At 60.2% G+C, this 19,968-nt stretch overlaps 1 protein-coding gene across 1 annotated transcript; it reads right to left on the bottom strand.

The window, feature by feature from the left end:
• Positions 1-372: 372 nt before the first annotated feature.
• Cap-D2 (CAP-D2 condensin subunit) lies at positions 373-19,526 on the bottom strand. Its single transcript, XM_037221936.1, has 28 exons — positions 19,391-19,526; positions 17,674-17,799; positions 17,156-17,290; positions 16,640-16,815; positions 16,110-16,255; positions 15,601-15,751; positions 14,725-14,973; positions 13,261-13,422; positions 11,309-11,479; positions 10,542-10,773; positions 9,715-9,895; positions 9,093-9,252; positions 8,734-8,845; positions 8,309-8,447; positions 7,685-7,900; positions 7,147-7,310; positions 7,049-7,055; positions 6,523-6,661; positions 6,321-6,353; positions 6,126-6,272; positions 5,483-5,604; positions 4,899-5,025; positions 4,416-4,543; positions 3,344-3,483; positions 2,896-3,028; positions 1,280-1,414; positions 973-1,084; positions 373-537 (listed from the first exon to the last, which is right to left on the bottom strand). Exons 1-28 carry the CDS (start codon positions 19,419-19,421, stop codon positions 373-375), a joined length of 3,939 nt encoding a protein of 1,312 aa, XP_037077831.1. The 5' UTR covers positions 19,422-19,526.
• Positions 19,527-19,968: the final 442 nt, after the last annotated feature.

Below are 19,968 nucleotides of genomic sequence, written 5' to 3'. Positions count from 1 at the left end.
CGAGCGGCGCGGCGTCAGGTCCGGCGGCCCGGTCCCGCGGTCATCGCCTGCCGCAGGGCGACGGGTCACGCTCGATGGCCTCACCGTTACGGCCAGGGTGGGAGGGGGGGGGGGGGCTCCCATCCACCGTCGGCCCAGTCCTCACCACCGGACGGCGACGGCAGAGCTCACCCAAACCCTAGGACGAACTTAAGACCGCATTTACACGATGGCTGACTTCTTGAAGACTACACCACCGCACCTGCACGGCAGAGGCCGGCGGTGTAAGCCATGGCATCAACACAGATACGCGCAGAGTCGTCCGCCACGGACCACCTCCAGCCATCCCTCCGCGCACGGCAGCTGGTGGGGAGCGTGACTCGCGCGATCCTGCTAACAGTGCGACTCACGCGGGCCGGCGGCGGCGACGGGCCGTTTAGCGGCTGCGGCGCGGACGGCGCCTGAGGCGGCGTTGTCGTCCTCGACCGCCTTCTCGTGGGCCTCGCGCAGACGCGTCTCCAGCTCCTCCACGGCCGAGCGTGCCTCGTTGGACTTGACCTGCGGCGCGGGCCACCGTCAGGCCGCGCCCACGCCCGGTCGCTGTGGCTCGCACGCGTCGGAGGCGGCGGCTGGTGTGACCCAGCACAGCTCGGTGGCGGCCAGGCGCAATTGACATGGTGTGTCGTCTGGTTAGTTGGTCGGACCGTGTAGTCGTGAGAATTTCTTGCAGGCATGGGAACAGCCTTACTCCCCATGCAACATGGCACCAACCCCCAAGGACATTTTTTAAAACATGGATATCTTAGTAAGTTGCGATGAGTGCCAGGGACTGTGTACACACCAACGCATGTTGAAATCATACGCAGCATGGGCCCCACAAAGACATGAATTCGCACAGCATCATACATTACATGAGCAAGAGCATGAAGTGGCTTGACTTGAATACGTGCACAATGTGTGGTGTTTCCAATGCGCTGCAGCCCGCACACGTACCGCCTTTTTAGCAGCGCCTGTTATCTTCGTAAAGCAGTCGTAGACGTCTTTTTCATGAAGCTTCTCAGCAAAGCACGAGAAGTTCTCGAGCAGTTTCTTAATGCAGCGGTCACTGAAAAGGATCTGGTTGTAGCAACGTTGTCTGATTGCCAGTACTGTTAGCAGGCCTGATTTCCCAGGAGGTCGCATGCTTCCGGATTTCCGCCATAGCGTACTCATACTTGCCCCCCTGCCACAAGCAGCGGCGGTCAGTCACGGTCTCTGAGGTTGAGTGCGTAGGGAGAGGTCACGAGACCTGACGCCTTACCTGAAGTTGAGCAGGGAGAGGCAGAAGGCGAGGTCGCGCCACTGACGCGGCTCCGGCGCCGCCCGCAGTCTGTGGCACAGCTTCTCCACCAGCGACTCCAGCTGACGGTCCTTCTGGATCAGACCCAGCACGAACCTGCCCAGCACACAACGGCTTACGCGTAATCAAAACGGACACGGACAGGGTGGACGCACCGTCATCTGAAGTGTAACTGAACGGGTAGAACAGGGAGACCTGGCGATTACGAGAGTAAAGTCAACAGCCCACACCTGTTGTCATTCAGAAGGCCGCAGCCCCTCCTTCCCACTAAGTCATGGGGTTATCTTTTTATTTTTTTTTAATTTGATCCAAACCCTTTGAATGGATGGGTTTCTGGGATCATCGCTCACGCCAAACAGTGCGTGGTGCGTGAGCTCTGATCACCACCATCCGATCGCGCAATTCCAGGCAACGGCAAAATTAAGTGGCGGAAGCTTAACGTGCCGCAATGCTCGGCGCGGTTCGTCCTGCCCTCTGACGTCGATTAACCTTTAGCGCGATCGCTGTCACCGGCCGCAGGCCATACCTGCCAAGGGCAAATAGCGAGCGCCCTAAAGCGACTCGAACCCACCCTGCCACGGGTGGGTGGATCGGAAGGCAGACGCTCTCACCAACTGAGCCACCGGGACGGATATTGCGTTCATCTGGCTGCTCAGTTTGTTAGAGCGCCTCCCTTCCGATTCACCCCCGGAGGGCGAATTCGAGTCACTTCAGGCGCCCGCTGCTTGCCTCTGACCGGGATGGCCCGCGGCCGGTGGCAGCGACCGCGCTACAAGACCAGGTGACGTCAGAGAGCAGGAAGGACTGTGCCAAGCGTTACGGTACGGTGAGCTTTCGCAGCAAAATTCTGTCATTAACCCAGAATTTCAGCATCGGATGGTGGCGGGAGGGTGGGAGGAACAGGCCTTCGCCAGACACTGCCTAGCGTGGGTGCTGATCTCAAAAATCCATCCGATCAAAAGGGTTGGCATAAATATTTTTAAAAAAACGTCTTCCCTGCTTCGTGACAACAGCCAACTCAACATCTCAGGGCATTTAGCGCCACCATGTTCCCACCACTCTGCTGCAGGCGACGACGAAACGCAGTACCGGCATCCAGCCTAGAACCAAGCGGAATAAACCGCACGCGTGTAACGTAACCTCGAGCATCGAGCGTTTCCCATATACATGTGTGAGAGCTGGAGTGGCAATGGCCAGACTGCACCACAATCGGGACACGATGTCTGAGGCGGTACTCACTGCAGTAACTCACTGCACGGTGCGGAAGTCCTCCTCGGGTAGGCCGGCGGCCGGGTCCGACAGGCGGGACACCATGTCTGAGACGGTACTCACTGCAGCACGGTGCGGAAGTCCTCCTCGGGCAGACCGGCGGCCGGGTCCGACAGCCGGGACACGATGTCTGGGGCGGTACTCACTGCAGGACGGTGCGAAAGTCCTCCTCAGGCAGGTCGGCGGTCGGGTCCGACAGGAAGGACCCGGTGCCAGAGGCGGTACTCACTGCGGCACGGTGCGGAAGTCCTCAGGCAGGCCGGGGCCGGGTCCGACAGGCGGGACACGATGCCATAGGCGGTACTCACTGCAGCACGGTGCGGAAGTCCTCCTCGGGCAGACCGGCGGCCGGGTCCGACAGCCGGGACACGATGTCGGGCATCACGTTGTACAGCGCGTTGCCCTTGTGTGCCAGCTCACTGAAGAACGTCTTCGACATGCCTGACACGGAGCACACATCTGGTTAATCACACAGTAAAGCAAAGCTGAGCGACGCAGGGAGATCACGTCAGCTTAAGGGGTTTTTAACTGAAAGAGCCATCTTGATGACCTTTCGGTGCAGTTCACAGCCCTGCCCTCCTTAAGACCCAGATTCCTCTAGTTTGAGCCACACGGCCGCGAAAATGGTGAGGGTATTTCGGGGAGAGTATTTCCAAGTCAACTGACTCCGACCCCAATCCGGCCCTGACCCTGACCCTGACCCTGACCCTGACCCTGACCCTGACCCTGACACGGCCCTGGCCCCGTAGCACACACCTCTGAGGCTCTCCTCGTCGTCCACCAGCCGCTCGGCCACCTCCGAGATCTGGCCCTTGACCTTCACCATGTCGTTGAGGATCAGCTGGGTGAGCACGGTGAGCGTGGTCCGCCGCACGCGAACAGAGCTGTCACGGAGCCTGCGGCAGCGGCAGCAGCGGAGGGCGGGTCACAGGACGCCCAGACGAGGCGGCCACACCGGACGAGCGGCGGCGGGTCCCCGCAGGCCCGCGCGACTGTCGTGGAACGCCAGGCGGGGGTCTCTCCCGGCATCAGCGACGGATCTCACCTCGGTCCGCTAATAGAAGCATAACCAGAAATGTCATGGTCTATAAACCTTTAATATTACCAATATTATGAGTTGATGCGGAAAGCAGGACCAACACTACGCCTTGAGGTTTCATGGCGTTTTCGTGTTTTCCGCCATAATAAATACACTGAATAACTAAAAAACTTAATAATCTAGCGCCAGTTTTCGTTTAATCGTGTTAAAGGCACTCGGTTTTTCCGCGTCAGCCAGTATTCATTGAGTAAATTGGAGATGATCGTTAAAACACAAACTGGAAAGTGTACGCATTCTGAGTGCTATCGTGTTTAAGTATTCTACAGCATAACCTTTAAACCAAATGCCGTGCAGCCCCATGCTACTAGAGCTTCGCTGTTAACACTCGAGCACAATCGCACACCATCGGCATACCACGCATCCCAGAAACTCGTCCTATGAAGCCCACGTTTGCAACAGACCCAGCATCTGTCTCTGAGGCACTAGCGGTGACACGACACCGTGCACGTGTCCGCAGCGCCATCTGGAGCCCATGACACCACGAGGCCGACACTGGACCAGGGTGTGCTGATGCTGGCTTCGGGACGCGCACACTTCATGATCATGAAGAGCTCGAATCGGCCTGGCGCGCGCATCCTGCGTGCCGCGGGGACTCAGTGACGGCAGGGCGGCCTGGCGCGCGCAGCCTGCGTGCCGCAGGGACTCAGTGACGGTAGGGCAGCCTGGCGTGCGCGGGGACTCAGTGCCGGCAGGGCGGCTTGGCGCGCGACGGAACCAGCGACTCCTCACCTGGCGTAGATGTTGGGTGTCCACGGCTCGATCAGGTTGGGGAAGCGGAACGACAGGTCGCCCAAAGCCACGATGATGTTTGAGCGGATGACGTCGTCCGGCGACCGCTCCAGCACGGTGAACAGCAGCTGCAGGCCCCAGGCGGGTAACGCCGTCAGCAGAGGCGACGCCGCTCAGCGCCCAACGGCGCGGGTGGAGACAATCACTTCAAAACTCACACCGCCCCGCTCGCTCGCCGCTCTTACCTCGGTAACTTTCTCAGCGCAGATACTTCGAGGGCTAACTGAACAACTCTTCGCGCGGTCACAACACCAGAAGCGTTCGGTTTATTTCCGAGCCATCCGCCGGGCGCCCGCTTACCGCGCCTGTCAGCCGGCGCCGTGTCGGGCTCATGTCCTGCGGCCAGCCGGCCGTGACATCACAAAGTCCGCCATCACGTCAGGGTCCCGCTTAGCCCGCCGCCCCTCCGACATGGTCGCCCACCTGCAGGTGCTGCTCGCACACCACCGACGAGACGAGCATGAACTTGGAGAGGGCGAGCGCGGCGGCGGCGCGCAGGCCGCGGTGGCCGTAGCGCTCCGGCCGGCTGTTGACTTCCACCAGCAGCGGCCTGTCGGGCCGGCCGGCACGTCACCGCGGCACCGCGCACCGCCCCGGCGGCACGCGCCGCCAGCGCGCACCGGGCGTGCGGCACGATGTTCGTGATCTCACGCGTGCTGGCAGCCCGCTCCGTTGGGAAATGATCGGCTGCAGAGGGACGCGGCGACGAGACCCGACAGTCCAACATTGCCACGTCACAGGCGGCAGCGTCCGGCGGTGTAGCAACACACATCACCCATTGCCAAACGACGGCATGGCACTGCACAGGCGTGAAAGCCAGCACACACTACGCAAGGCACGCGCATAGTGTGCGCCTTGCATTCACATACCCCAGGACACCGCAAAATCGAACACAATGCGTTTGCCAGCTGCATTCGCACGACACCGAAATAGTGTACATCAGCTGGACCGTCGACCGTCCACGCTTCATCGCGCGCACAAGCGCACATGCCGACCCGGCTACGTACAGATAGGCGGTCAGGAGGCCGTCGCCGCACACCACGTGGTTCTCGCACAGGTTACTGATGAACTCGGCCTCGGCGTCGTCAGCGGCGGCGCCCGCCAGGCCGTCGTCGTCCCCGTCCTGGGACTGGGGCGGGCGGCAGGTCGCGCTAGTCAGGGACACCTCACGAACGGCGAGTCGGGGACACCCCACGAACGGCGAGACCTCGGCGCCGCCTACCGGGCCGTTGGGAACACCTCGCTGAGACCCTGAAGCTTTCATCACGGCTCCCAGAGGACCCGGAACCATAACAAAGTAAAATGGCCGCAACGGTCAGGGAGCACTCACTCACTTCGTTGCGCTTACAACCTACCCTTCAAACGCTCTAGGAGCCGTCATAACTGCCCTGTAGCCTCTCAAAAGTGCATCTGGACGGGTAACGATGGCTGACACGTCACAGCACGCACATCGCGGGCTGGTACACCCAATGACTGCCTCAGAACCGTCCGAAGTGGCACCTGGCCACACCTTAACGATCCAGGTCAAATGGCAGCAGTGCCGAACAAGCCGAAACCCGTCCTGATGTTAACCTAGTGATATAGCAGCTCAGACTAGCTTGCGAGCGATGCCCGGCTCCATCTGGAACACCAGCTGCTGCGCTGCCTCACCAGGCGGCGTTGGCGGGGCGTGCCCTGCAGGCCTGCCGCCTCCTCGCGCAGTCGGTTGCGCCGCTTCAGCTCGGCCAGCACGTGCGTGTCGAGGTGCAGCAGCTGGCAGAGGGCGACGTGGCCGCACACGGCCAGCCAGCGCGCCAGCTGGTCACTGTCAGCGCCGGCCGCCGCCGCGTTCAGCCGGCCCAGCAGCGTCTCCACCAGCGGCTCCGGCGCGTCCGCCAGCTGCAGACCGTCACAACCGTCAGCCCTCAACGAGCGCAGCGAGGCCTTCCGCCCATTTCTCAGCACCATCGCCCTGATCCACGGCCGTTGCGCGGCCCCGGTACTGCCAGCTGACTTGGACACACCTCTGCTACAGTGGAGCGACACCCTGTCCGACGGCCGCCCTCACCTGGTAGATAACGTCCAGAGCCGACTGCGCCATGGGCGTGTAGTAGACGTCGGCGGTGCGCTGCAGACCGTCCACCAGGATGTCGGCGAGCAGCGCGAACAGCCGGTGGTCAGCGCTCAGCCTGCGGGGGCGGCAGCACCTGTCACGCCGGCCAGTCCACACGGGACACGGCGACCTTCGCTGTTAGACTGCACCGAGCGGTGTGTAGTGTGGTCTGGACAGCGGCCAGCGCGGCCAACGTGGAGTCGGTTGTCGTGCGGGGGGGCAGGCGGCTCTCGGCCCTCGGCAGGTACACCGTGTCATCCTATGCCAACTGTATAATATATTCCCCGGCCGTTAGTTCCCCCATTCCCCCACCAAGCGTCGCGCATCATCCTTGTGCTGCCCCAAGATTGAAGCTCTATCCTCAGTTGTCAAGTCTAGACGTATCTGAAATCACTTCATGAGTCGACATGCTTGCGCCGCACCACTAGCGTGACGCCTCGCGCCATTTCGCGACTGAGTTGGTGTTAGCAGTGCCACCCACTGCAGCGCTGACAGCCATTTCACGGCGGACGCACGGTCGACGGCGCCGGCGTCGGCCGCGCCACCGCCGCCCCACCTCACCTGGCGGGCGGCAGCGGCCCGTCGGCGGCGGACGTCCTCCTCGGCACCATCTTGAGCAGCGCCACGCAGACGCTCTGCACCAGCCTGAAGTCGGCCGGCTCTCGCCGTCGCCGTCGCCGCCGCCGCCGAGTCCGTGCTCCACCAGCAGGTCGATGTTGCTGCTCACCACGTTCACCTCCGCCCTGCGGCGGCGCGGAGCGGGCGTCACGCCCGGCCGCGGCGCACGCCTGCGCTGCCCGGCGAGCTGCCCCGCCGGGCAGCGGCGGATCGTACGGGGCGGACCCGCGCACGGGGCGGCCGTGTTCACTTCAGGGCCTAATGGGAGCGAACTGAGCACGATATATATATATATATATATATATATATATATATCAAAATCTAGAAAACAAGAAGGCACATTTATGAAAAGATAACAGAAACATAACAGCGACGCATCCCTTGCCGTGAGCACATGGTCTTTGCCATGAGATAAGACAGCGCCTTCTGGCCGCACCGCCGCCGTCCGTGCCACGCCCAACAGCGCGGGCCGCGGCGCGCCGGTCGGACCGCCCCTCACCCTGCCACCATGCCGATGAGGAGCAGCGCGGGGCGCCGCGAGCCGCCGCCGCCGCCGCCGCCAGTGAACCGCTCCCACAGCAGCTGGGTGAAGGCTGCGCCCAGGTGGCCGGAGCCGACCAACTGCACGACCAGCTCCTCCAGCGAAGCCAGCTCCGACAGCGAGGCGTCCTCGCAGAGCGCCGACAGGCTGGCCGCCGCCTGCGACGCGCGGAACCTGGCGTGCGGCGACGGACGGGGTCAGCACCGCGAGAGCCGCGCTCGAGCACCGGCCCGAGGCGGCAGGCGGCCCACGCCAGTACACCAGCGCTCACGTCAGCGCACAGGACACGCCCAACGTCAGAACGGCACGCTGTGTCAGCTGCGCTTAAACGGCCGCCAGCGACAACGGCTAGGTCAGCAGGCCAGCTCAGGTCAGACTGTTTCTCTCGCCCCGTCAGCACATCGGCGCTCCTCGGTGTACCGATCCGTGCCAACATGTCACCCCACGTCACTGCACCGACTGACGCCAGCACATCGGGCTTCATCGGCGTCGGTGCCTCCGGGCCTGCCGGCGCCTGCACTGCGGAGCCGTCCCGTCCCGCTCGGAGAGCCGGCCGCACCCCGCCAAGGCCGGGCCGCTCACCTCTCGTTGCCCTCGGCCGGTACGTAGAGGCGCCTGTAGGCGGTCACCACGGCCTCCTTGACGGCCGCCTCGCGGCTCCAGATCAGCGACAGCATCTGGCGGATACCCACCATCGCCTGCAGCAGGCCGAACTCGAACGCTGGCGAGAGAGGGACGAACGCGACTCACGATCGGCGCCCGGCACCGGCGGCGGCCGGCGGCTCAACCAGACGGCGGCGGCGAGTGTCTCGCTGTCGAGCGCATCGACCACCGTCCGACGCTGTTCAGCACCACCAACACCAGCTGGTTACGGCTAGCCTACTGTGTAGCCGCCGAGCTCACGTGCACGTGCTGAGCCGGCCGCGGTTCCCGGGCGGCACGCACGCGCCACGGCGACCGGCTGGAGCGCGGCGCCGTCTGCGCCCGCGGCTCGCGGCACCGCTCACCCGTGACGAAGAACGAGACGGCCTCCAGCACGTCCGTGGTCTGCGCCGAGCGGAGGAAGCCGCAGATGCCCGGGATAGCCTCGTCTATGAGCCGGGCGAACGCCACCGAGTCCTGTCAGAACGCCGGCCACGGTCTCACGCTCCGGTCACACGCACCAGGTGGGCGCACGAGTGTCGTCAACAACGCCAGGGCGCGCGATACCTGATACCGCACCACGTGACGCATATGTCCGCATATGCAAGACACGTCCACGCAACCGGCAAACCCTGTCTGCAAGAGCGGGTGGGCACAAAGAGGGCACGAATGTGAGCACAAAGAGTGCGCGCGTGCGCGCGCGCCGGTGTGCCGACGGTCGCACCTTGAAGTAGAGCACCATCATCTTCTGTTTGTCGATCTCCAGCTGCCGGTCCGGGTGTTGGCAGTCGGCCCCGGCGGCAGCCAGCGCCTCCAGCGCGGCCAGCAGCCGGCCAGCGGCGGTCGGGCCAGCCGGCGACTCGGCGCTGTCGCACAACCCGGCACTGGCAGCCCGGCGCCCAATCAAGCGACACTCCATTCCAGTTAGCTCCTCCCGATTAGCGCAAATCAGTGATCATTTCTTGTATGGAACAGTTATGATGCCCAAGAGCTGATTGTTTTGCCAATTGTATTCAGCCCGTAACCGAACAAGGAGTGGATTAGTGAGCGTTGTGCAGACGGTGCCGTTTGTGAGCGCCTATCCGAAGGAAGCAACACAGACGCAGCGGGCTATAGGGCACTGCTCGTCATGAACAAGGCACCATGCGCCCCGAGTATCCATTAAGTATTACGTGTGTACAGCGCACCCCGTAACAGTGTTGCATGTCGCCGGTGACAGCGCGCCACCTGCCCCGCGCGTGATGCCAACGCTCCACCTCTCCGTCGTGTCCGGTGTGCCCGGTGTGCCCGGTGTGCCCGGTGCGTCCGCCGTGTCCGCAGTGTCCGGTGTGTTCGCCGTGCCTTACCTGTCCTCTATGTCCCGCCTGTCGGCTGTGTTCTCTGTGTCGTCTGTGTCCGGCGCCAGGCTCGGTAGCAGGCGCGGCTCTGCCAGCAGCAGATGGGCAGCCTCCGCGAGTCCGCCGTCGGCCCACAGCAGTGCCAGCAGACGCTCGCGGCCCGCCAGCAGCGGCGAGGCGTCGCCGCCCCCTGCGGACGGAGCGCCAAACACCGCTCCCGTCAGAGCACGGCAGAGGCGGCGGCCGACACCACACACTCGCCGCCGCGGTACGTACAGGCGGCGGTCGGCACCACACACTCGCCGCCGCGGTACGTACAGGCGGCCGCCGACACCACACACTCGCCGCCGCGGTACGTACAGGCGGCGGCCGACACCACACACTCGCAGCCGCGGTACGTACAGGCGGCGGCCGACACCACACACTCGCCGCCGCGGTACGTACAGGCGGCCGCCGACACCACACACTCGCCGCCGCGGTACGTACAGGCGGCCGCCGACACCACACACTCGCCGCCGCGGTACGCACAGGCGGCGGCCGACACCACACGCTCGCCGTCGCGGTACGTACAGGCGGCCGCCGACACCACACACTCGCCGCCGCGGTACGTACAGGCGGCGGCAGACACCACACACTCGCCGCCGCGGTACGTCTCTAACACGCGCGCAAGCGTTTTTCCCATATCGTGCACACCACACCACACCGCACACACACATACGCACGCACGCACGCACGCACGCACGTACGCACGCACGCACACTTTGATCACAGCGCCCATGAATCATTTCATTTACCTGAGCATCTAAGGTCAACACCCATCGGCAATAATAACGTACCTGCTACCTCATTCTTCAAGGCAATCGTCAGTTGTTTCTGGGCCTTTGCAAGCACCTTGACAAGCGCTTTCTCCTCGGTTTTCTCCTCGCCTGAGTCATCACTCGCGCCCTCCTCCTCCTCCTCCTCCTCTTTCTCCTCTTCTTTCTCCTCTTCTTCCTCCTCATCCACACCCAGCTCAGCCAGCTTTGCCTTTTCCGTGCGATACTGTTCCTCTAACTCAGCCACGGGCAGCTGGGGACAGATTATAACACCAAGCGATCACGCCTCGGCGGGCCATGGCACGGGAGAACGGGTCAAAGGGTAACCAGAAATCCAATGGCCCGGCATCAGACAGGCTCTGGCGAGTACCTTCAGACAATACCGGCGGGATGTGCGGCCACACTGCAGTGTGTATCACCTACTCCTCATTACTGCCCAACGAGCACCGTACGTTGTCCCACTGGGCGCCACGGGGCCATCGGACGTGTCCTCGCCGGTACCATGACAACAGTCCTGCTGCAGCGTGCACGAGCATCCCGTCTGTTAAGCGGGTGCTAACAGGCGACACACCCACGCGGCTGGTGGGATCCGTCCCACTTCGACCGCCGCCAACAATCCTCCAGACAGACCTCTTCACAGGCTGCGCGGTGTGCTTCGCCGCGCAATCTCGCACAGATAGCGACGAGCACGCAGGGACAGCCCGGGAACCATCCCACCCCAGCCCTCGCTGTGGCGGTTGGAAGTCGCGTCGCCCGCGGCCGAGTGCCGAGCCCCGCCCGGCCGGCACCTTGGCGGCGAACGGGTTGGCCTGCAGTAGCGCGGTGACCAGCTGGAGGGCGGCGCGGCGCACGTTGCTCGACTTGTCCTGGAGCCGGCCAGCGGCCAGCCGCAGCACCGTGCGCTGCCGGCTGAGCGGCACGGCGCCGTCCGTCACCAGCTTACGCCAGATCTGCAGTACCTGCCGACACACACATAAACACGGTGCCGTCCGTCACCATCTTACGCCAGATCTGCAGCACCTGCCGACACACACACACGGCGCTGTCCGTCACCAGCTTACGCCAGATCTGCAGAACCTGCCGACACACACATACACACGGTGCCGTCCGTCACCATCTTACGCCAGATCTGCAGCACCTGCCGACACACACACACACGGCGCTGTCCGTCACCAGCTTACGCCAGATCTGCAGCACCTGCCGACACACATACACACGGTGCCGTCCGTCACCATCTTACGCCAGATCTGCAGCACCTGCCGACACACGCACACGGCGCTGTCCGTCACCAGCTTACGCCAGATCTGCAGCACCTGCCGACACACACACACACACACACACGGCGCCGTCCGTCACCAGCTTACGCCAGATCTGCAGCACCTGCCGACACACACACACGGCGCTGTCCGTCACCAGCTTACGCCAGATCTGCAGCACCTGCCGACACACACATACACACGGTGCCGTCCGTCACCATCTTACGCCAGATCTGCAGCACCTGCCGACACACGCACACGGCGCTGTCCGTCACCAGCTTACGCCAGATCTGCAGCACCTGCCGACACACACACACACACACACGGCGCCGTCCGTCACCAGCTTACGCCAGATCTGCAGCACCTGCCGACACACACACGGCGCTGTCCGTCACCAGCTTACGCCAGATCTGCAGCACCTGCCGACACACACACACACGGCGCCGTCCGTCACCAGCTTACGTCAGATCTGCAGCACCTGCCGACACACACACACGGCGCCGTCCGTCACCAGCTTACGCCAGATCTGCAGCACCTGCCGACACACACACACACGGCGCCGTCCGTCACCAGCTTACGCCAGATCTGCAGCACTGCCGACACACACACACACGGCGCCGTCCGTCACCAGCTTACGCCAGATCTGCAGCACCTGCCGACACACACACACACACACACACACACGACGCCGTCCGTCACCAGCTTACGCCAGATCTGCAGCACCTGCCGACACACACACACACGGCGCCGTCCGTCACCAGCTCACGCCAGATCTGCAGCACCTGCCGACACACGCACACCACGGCGCCGTCCGTCACCAGCTTACGCCAGATCTGCAGCACCTGCCGACACACGCACACGGCGCCGTCCGTCACCATCTTACGCCAGATCTGCAGCACCTGCCGACACACACATGCATACGGTGCCGTCCGTCACCATCTTACGCCAGATCTGCAGCACCTGCCGACACACACACACGGCGCCGTCCGTCACCAGCTTACGCCAGATCTGCAGCACCTGCCGACACACACGCACGCACGCACGCGCGTACATGCACACGCACACACGGCGCAATGTCAGACACGCCGCTATTGGCGCCGCCAGTGACCCGGACGAGACACACCACCCTCGGCACACCAAACATACGCAGAAACACACTCAATACCGCTAATATAAAAGGAACGATCAATGTAAATTGTATGCAACGAATGCCTGTTTATTCCTTCGATCAAGCGACACATGGGACATCATTTTGGATTACGTGGATTTCTGGAGCAGCCGTGGGACAGGCAGCTGGTGCTGTGCGTTCCATCCCAAACGCATTTGTGATGCTCCCGCGCCCACCGATCTGCCAGCGGCCTTCCAACACAGCAATCGGATCTGCCACCCCCGCCTCCACCACCCAGCGAGAACAGCCTCGACCGGGCCGGCCGCGGCGGCGCCGGCCCCGGCTGCAGCCCCACCGCCGCGCCGGCCTGGCTTACCTTGGTGCGCACAAAGGCGTGCACGTCATGCACGTGCTGCTCGAGGTTGTCGAGGAACTCATCCCGAATCTCGCGCGGCTTTGGCTCCAGCTGCTCGCCGTTTAACACCAGGCTGACCATGTCGCCAAGGATTGAGAGCACGGCGTTCCGCATCAGATGTGACTGTGGACAGTCCCGGCCACACACCGGTCATCAGATGTGACTGTGGACAGTCCCGGCCACACACCGGTCATCAGATGTGACTGTGGACAGTCCCGGCCACACACCGGTCATCAGATGCGACTGTGGACAGTCCCGGCCACACATCGGTCATCAGATGTGACTGTGGACAGTCCCGGCCACACACCGGTCATCAGATGTGACTGTGGACAGTCCCGGCCACACACCGGTCATCAGATGCGACTGTGGACAGTCCCGGCCACACATCGGTCATCAGATGTGACTGTGGACAGTCCCGGCCACACACCGGTCATCAGATGCGACTGTGGACAGTCCCGGCCATTCGCCGGTCATCAGATGTGACTGTGGACAGTCCCGGCCACACACCGGTCATCAGATGTGACTGTGGACAGTCCCGGCCACACATCGGTCATCAGATGTGACTGTGGACAGTCCCGGCCATACGCCGGTCATCAGGGGTGACTGTGGACAGTCCCGGCCACACATCGGTCATCAGATGTAACTGTGGACAGTCCCGGCCACACATCGGTCATCAGATGTGACTGTGGACAGTCCCGGCCATACGCCGGTCATCAGGGGTGACTGTGGACAGTCCCGGCCACACGCCGGTCATCAGATGTGACTGTGGACAGTCCCGGCCACACACCGGTCATCAGGGGTGACTGTGGACAGTCCCGGCCACACACCGGTCATCAGGGGTGACTGTGGACAGTTCCGGCCACACACCGGTCATCAGGGGTGACTGTGGACAGTCCCGGCCACACACCGGTCATCAGGGGTGACTGTGGACAGTTCCGGCCACACACCGGTCATCAGGGGTGACTGTGGACGTTCCGGCCACACACCGGTCATCAGGGGTGACTATGGACAGTTCCGGCCACACACCGGTCATCAGGGGTGACTGTGGACAGTTCCGGCCACACACCGGTCATCAGGGGTGACTGTGAACAGTCGCCGGCTCTTTGCAATGCATTTAGAATTGTTTTGTGCCGGAGGAGAGCAACCCTTCAAATTTTCCACCTCGCATTTCACAGCCGCAGACGCTCCAGTCCGTTCATACTCTGCTTGCAACGAAGGAGCACTACGCGGATATTGGGATACACATATTACAAATACACAAATTGCCATAGATATACATATTATAGACACACAAAGTATCACTAAGGCGCTGCATAGCAAGAAGCTTTAAGCCGTCGCCTTTCCTCAGCATTTAAAGCGTCCCACCAGCGCAGCACGAGCTAGTGTGTGCCCCACCCGGCCGTCGCCGCTCCCTGGGATCCCCACCTCGCCGTCCAGATGACCGATGAGCAGGCAGATGTTGTTGAGCACCAGGTCCGGCGCCTGCACGGCCACCAGGCTGAGGAACTCGGCGTAGTGGCGCGTGGCCGAGCCGTCCTTGGTCAGCTCGGCGGCGTCCGTGCCGGCGATCTCGCGCACCAGCTCGTTCACGAGGCCGCGGCCGCCAAACTCGGTGGCGATGGTGACCACGCACTGCGCCAGAGGCGCCGGCGCGTGCTCGTACTGCTGCAGGATCTGGCGCAGCACGGCAGGGCCAGTCAGAAGACGGGCGGGACAGCCGGGTCGGAGCTTGAGGCGGACAAGACGGAGACGAATGGGTAGGAGGTGGGCCAGGAGGAGGGTCAGGGAGGACGGAGGGTCGGGGCCGGAGACAGATGGCGTGGCTAGGTCGGAGCGTGAAGCGGACAGAGCGGCGGGGTCAGCGTACGACGGAAACAGCGCAGGTGGCGCAACACCACCGTAAGGCGGCGGAGCGCGTGTGGGCAGCAACGGCCTTACCACAGCATGCCAACCAACAGAGCGCAGCCAAGCGGCGCCTGTGTTCGCGTCCTGGGTCGGACGTCCTTCAGGGGACTGACGCCAGTCTTCCGTCCCTGGATACCGACCACAGTGCGGAGCAGTCATCCACCTCTTACATGGCCCGTTAAACTTCAGGACTATAGAGATATCCTACCCTCAGGAAACCAGGTTTGCGTCACACGACAGAGGGCGCCACCTGTCGGCCGAGATGCGAGGCACTTCACAGTCCCGACCAGTCCGCGTAGTCACCCAGCCCCTCCTCGCAGGCCGTGCCCGGACATCCGGCCTTCCCCAGCTGCCCCCAGGGGCGTGGCACGCCGCCCGGCCCGGCGCGGCACACACCTGCACCATCTTGAGACCGCAGCTGAGCGCGTGCCCGTAAGAGCGCACCAGAGCGCCCAGCACCTGGCTGATGCTCTCCAGCAGCGTCTTGTTGCGCACGTGACCGACACTGGGCAGCGCAAGGAAGTGGTAGCAGACGTTGCCGATGGTGCTGTGGGCGGCGAACGATCAGGCGTGAGGCTGCGGGCGTCGCAGGCGGAGGTCGGATAGCGCGGGACTGCGCCCGCCGCAGCCGCGCGTTAAGACGCGCCTGACAGCGCCTGCCCGTCCCGCAGGCGGCGGCCACAGGTCGGCATCAATCGCAAGCTAGCGGCGTGCATTGCACATTCCATGCGGATCGAAACACAAAGAGAACTAAAGAGACGTGGCCGATCAGAGCGCGTTGCATAAATGGACAGATTGGGGACACTGTTGCTTAGTTCAACAGCGCCTGCCTGGGTGCCACCCCGCGGCCACCGGCCACCGTTGCGACGACCGGCAGCGTCCCGGGGACCTGTCTGGCGGCCTACTTGACAAACTCCTCGTCAGGCACGGGCGGCTGCCAGAGCGTGCGCAGGCGCAGCTGGAGCACGGCGTACAGCTGGCGGAGGACGCGCAGTCGCTGCGCGTCCCAGTCGCCCTCGTCAGCCGCCGGACGCCCGGCGCGCTTCCGACCCTGCGCGCGCCAGACGGCGCGTTACGACAGGCGGCTCAACGGTTACTTTCTGTTAAGCTGCGCGTCTAGGAAGCCAGAGGTATCGGATTCGACTCCTCGTGGTGACCGCCCTCCCTACCAGGGGAGAGGCACGCAACGTCACACAGCCTCAGTAGTTAAGTACATCGTAAGGCTCTAATGACAACGAGGCCGAGAAAGATCAGCTGGTGGTCGCAGCTGAGGGCGTTCCGATTGCTCTAGTTAATGCCTCTTTACGGCTAACAGCTTGCAAAGAACAGATGTTGACACGTCAACACGGTCACACATTCTCAAAGCAGCGCGCTTGGCAGGGCCGATACAGGAAAGCCGTCCCCAGGTCCCGGACCAACGGGGGCAGGCCCTCACCTTGTTGGCCATAAGCACGTCTGCCGGCCGCTGCGCCGCGTCTTCGAAGGCGCCCGCCAGCTGGCACAGCACGTACGTCGACATCTTGAGCATGTTCAGATGTTTGAGCCGCGTCTCGTGGTCAAGTGACTCGGACTCCAGCAGCGCCGAGAGGTCGGCAGTCAGGTACACGTAACCTACCGCCACAGCGAGACGCTCAGACGACAGGCAATGACGTAAAAAAGGAAGCACTCCGCACGAGATAACTGACGATAGGGAAAGTCCTTTCACGGGTCATTAATTGTGAGGCACTGATAAAAAGCTAACGTATTTTCGTAATACACCTCAGTGATAGCTTGGCTTGGCATCTTTCTGCACCCAGCATCTCTTGGCATACCAAAGATAGGTTATGTTCAACATAAGGACTCGGCAAACAGCGGTCCACACATCTGCCTGGGGAAGCTCAGTATCTGCCTTCTACGCATGACTAACATCAAATAGGCGGGTCTGGCTTTGTGGCGTGTCACCATAACCTGCCTTTGTTCACTATTTCCCATATCTGCTCCTGGTCTGCAGTCTTCAGGGATGAAAAATGAATGATGGAACTGTACAGCACGTCGAACTTCTCCAGGGCAAGTTCGCTGCGATCCGTTGACAGGGCGACGACAAGATCTGAAAAAGCAGAGAAACCCAAATTCACAACTGACAGTTATCACAAAACAGGGTGTGTGAAAACCACAATTTGCAGCAAAATGCTCACACAATTCCTGCTATCAGGGTCAGACAGAAATTAAACAAATGGCAACATGCAAAATGCAAGGAATGCACACAAAGGACCACTAGATATCCACAATCTCAGCTGAGAAGCTGCCAGGATGCCAATCAATGTCCCTTTCCATATCTGTGCCATAATGTCTTAGCAATTATAACAGCCTGACAGGTTATGTGCACTCCCCTTTACGAAGTGCAGACCCATGGGGCAAGTATCTAAGGCTGTGTCCATTTCCAGTGAGGATATAACACAGCAGTTCATGAACCAGCCAACCCACACTCACCATGTACAGATGACTGCAGCTCTGATGGCTCATACACGTGCCTGACCACATAGCTTCCAGCCTCACGCGGCTGCTGCAGCTCGTCACGCTGGATGGGTATGATAAACTCAAAGTGGGACATGATGCCTGGAAACAGATCGACTTTAAAGCAATCGTGAGCTCTATAGATTGGGTTCTGTCATGCCCATAAATATATTTTTGAGTCAGGTGGGCAGAATTGTAACTTAATGGCTGTGTGGCACCTTAAGGTCTTTCGCTCAAAACATGCAGCTAGTGAAAGTGGAAATGTGTTCACCAGTATCAATATAGCTGCTTACATGCACCCTGACAAAGAAAAAGCTTGCATCCACATCATAATCTGTTTATCCTAGACCAATACTACTATGATCACAACTGCCCCAATGAAGCATGCTCATTTGTGAGCAAACAAGATTTTGTGGGTGGCAGAATCTTAGGCTACAGGAAAAACAATACCATGTTCTGGGGCTATACCATTACCCTTCCCATCTCCACAAATCAAAGTTTTTTCACTGCAATGAATCATATAAACAGACCCAGGCATGCAATCAAACAGATCAGCACCTACGAATGGTGGTACAAACTAAAATCCAGCTAAACAAGTCTGATCTTGATCAGAAAAAGACATGGGTGTTGATGAGGCAATTGGCAGCCTGTTAATTCTGACTAGCTAAGGCATGCTAGTTTTTTCAAACCGTGAAGTCTGGTAGCTGAAGATCTTTTAAACACTGATATTTTCCTGTCAAACCTGAGTGTAATGCTATGCTTCAACTGGACATAACCTGTTTGCTACCTAATCATTTCAATGCATTGCTTTGTCAATTCTTGAGAAAAGCATAACCCAGAGCAGAGGCACATGCAGGTGGGTCTCAGGTCATCAGGTCACCCTTATCCAAGTATCTTACATGGGGTCTGGTAGTATGAACCAAGACATCAGCACATCAAATGTACTGGGATCATGTCCTAAAAGTCTTAGTTGGGGTCTGGTGGTATGAACCAAGATATCAGCACATCAAATGTACTGGGATCATGTCCTAAAAAGTCCTAGTTGGGGTCTGGTAGTATGAACCAAGATATCAGCACATCAAATGTACTGGGATCATGTCCTAAAATGTCCTAGTTGGGGTCTGGTAGTATGAACCAAGATATCAGCACATCAAATGTACTGGGATCATGTCCTAAAAAGTCCTAGTTGTGCGCATGACAGAAGCTCTTCGAGGTTGGCTGATGCCATTTTGAATGTCAATTTCTACTCATCTCTGAATGCTTTCAATATCACATTGTCACTGCATTTGTAACCACCACCAAACAGCTTGGTTTGAGTCCCATGACAACTGGTCCCACCATTCTCTTGTACTTGTAATGTAATGAGGAGCAAGTTTGGCCATGATTGGGTGGGGATTTTAGACACATTTTGAGTCCATTCATTTCCATGCATGCTGGGCGCTCAGTGCTGAATTGTCCCAAATGTCTGGGGTCAAGCCCCCCCCCCCCCCCCCCCCAGCACATTAGTTCCCGCACCTCTGGGTGCAATATTTTGGTATGACACCATCCTATGCTGGAAAGTGTAAAGATTTAAACATATGACTTATCTTGCTCAAAGATTTAGCTTCTCAATAAAGTTAGAAAACATTACAAATCAAGCATCTTGTCACCAAGAAATGCATTGCTTTACACCATGTAAGCATTAATGAAGGACCTGTAGCAGGATGCATCGATGCCCATATCATAAGGCACAGGCCTTGCTTGCATCCATAACAATGCAAATGAACATCACAATGTGTCGAATACAACCATGATGGGTATTACAATTGATAACAGCTCGGAACATCAAAGAAAACCGAGGCCTGCATCGCACAATCAGGGCGTGAAATGAGTAAACATTCGTACTCCGCGCGGAAGGTGATACACGGTGCGGCGCCAAATATTCAAACAATAGCGCTGTTCAACAAATATCCATCATCGTGTGAGTTTTCTACATACAGCCAACCACATAACCAGCAGTGATAGACTGACCAATCAAACGAACGCACTGGAGTTCCAGCAATCTCTTCGAACAGGCTCAGTGGCGCAGTGAGAAATGCGCCAGATAGCACCGCAGGTAGCAGGGTTAAATGACCGACAAAACCTGTGAACGACCCCGTACTCCGAGCCTATGGGACTAACCACCGCCAAACCTTCACTGATGGATTTGACAAAGCCTGGTCGACACCAAATCCACCACAATCTAGACACTATGTTCGATATCTTAACCTGTCCCGGAGATGCCTATCTTGG

The sequence above is a fragment of the Pollicipes pollicipes genome, unplaced genomic scaffold (genome assembly GCF_011947565.3).
Source record: "Pollicipes pollicipes isolate AB1234 unplaced genomic scaffold, Ppol_2.1 Scaffold_4740;HRSCAF=5597_pilon_pilon_pilon, whole genome shotgun sequence".
NCBI lineage: Eukaryota > Metazoa > Arthropoda > Thecostraca > Pollicipedomorpha > Pollicipedidae > Pollicipes > Pollicipes pollicipes.
This window is presented reverse-complemented; position numbering and strand designations above follow the sequence as displayed.

What these genes read in the sequence shown, in the direction of transcription:
- Cap-D2 (XM_037221936.1), bottom strand. Translation starts at nt 19,421, where the DNA reads ATGATATGGGCATCGATGCATCCTGCTACAG. An exon ending in CTCATCGGCATGGTGGCAGG is followed by an intron (nt 7,311 to 7,684) that starts GTGAGGGGCGGT and finishes GCGCCGCCGCAG; the next exon opens with GGCGGAGGTGAACGTGGTGA. An exon ending in GGCCTCCTGACCGCCTATCT is followed by an intron (nt 5,026 to 5,482) that starts GTACGTAGCCGG and finishes CCGGCCCGACAG; the next exon opens with GCCGCTGCTGGTGGAAGTCA.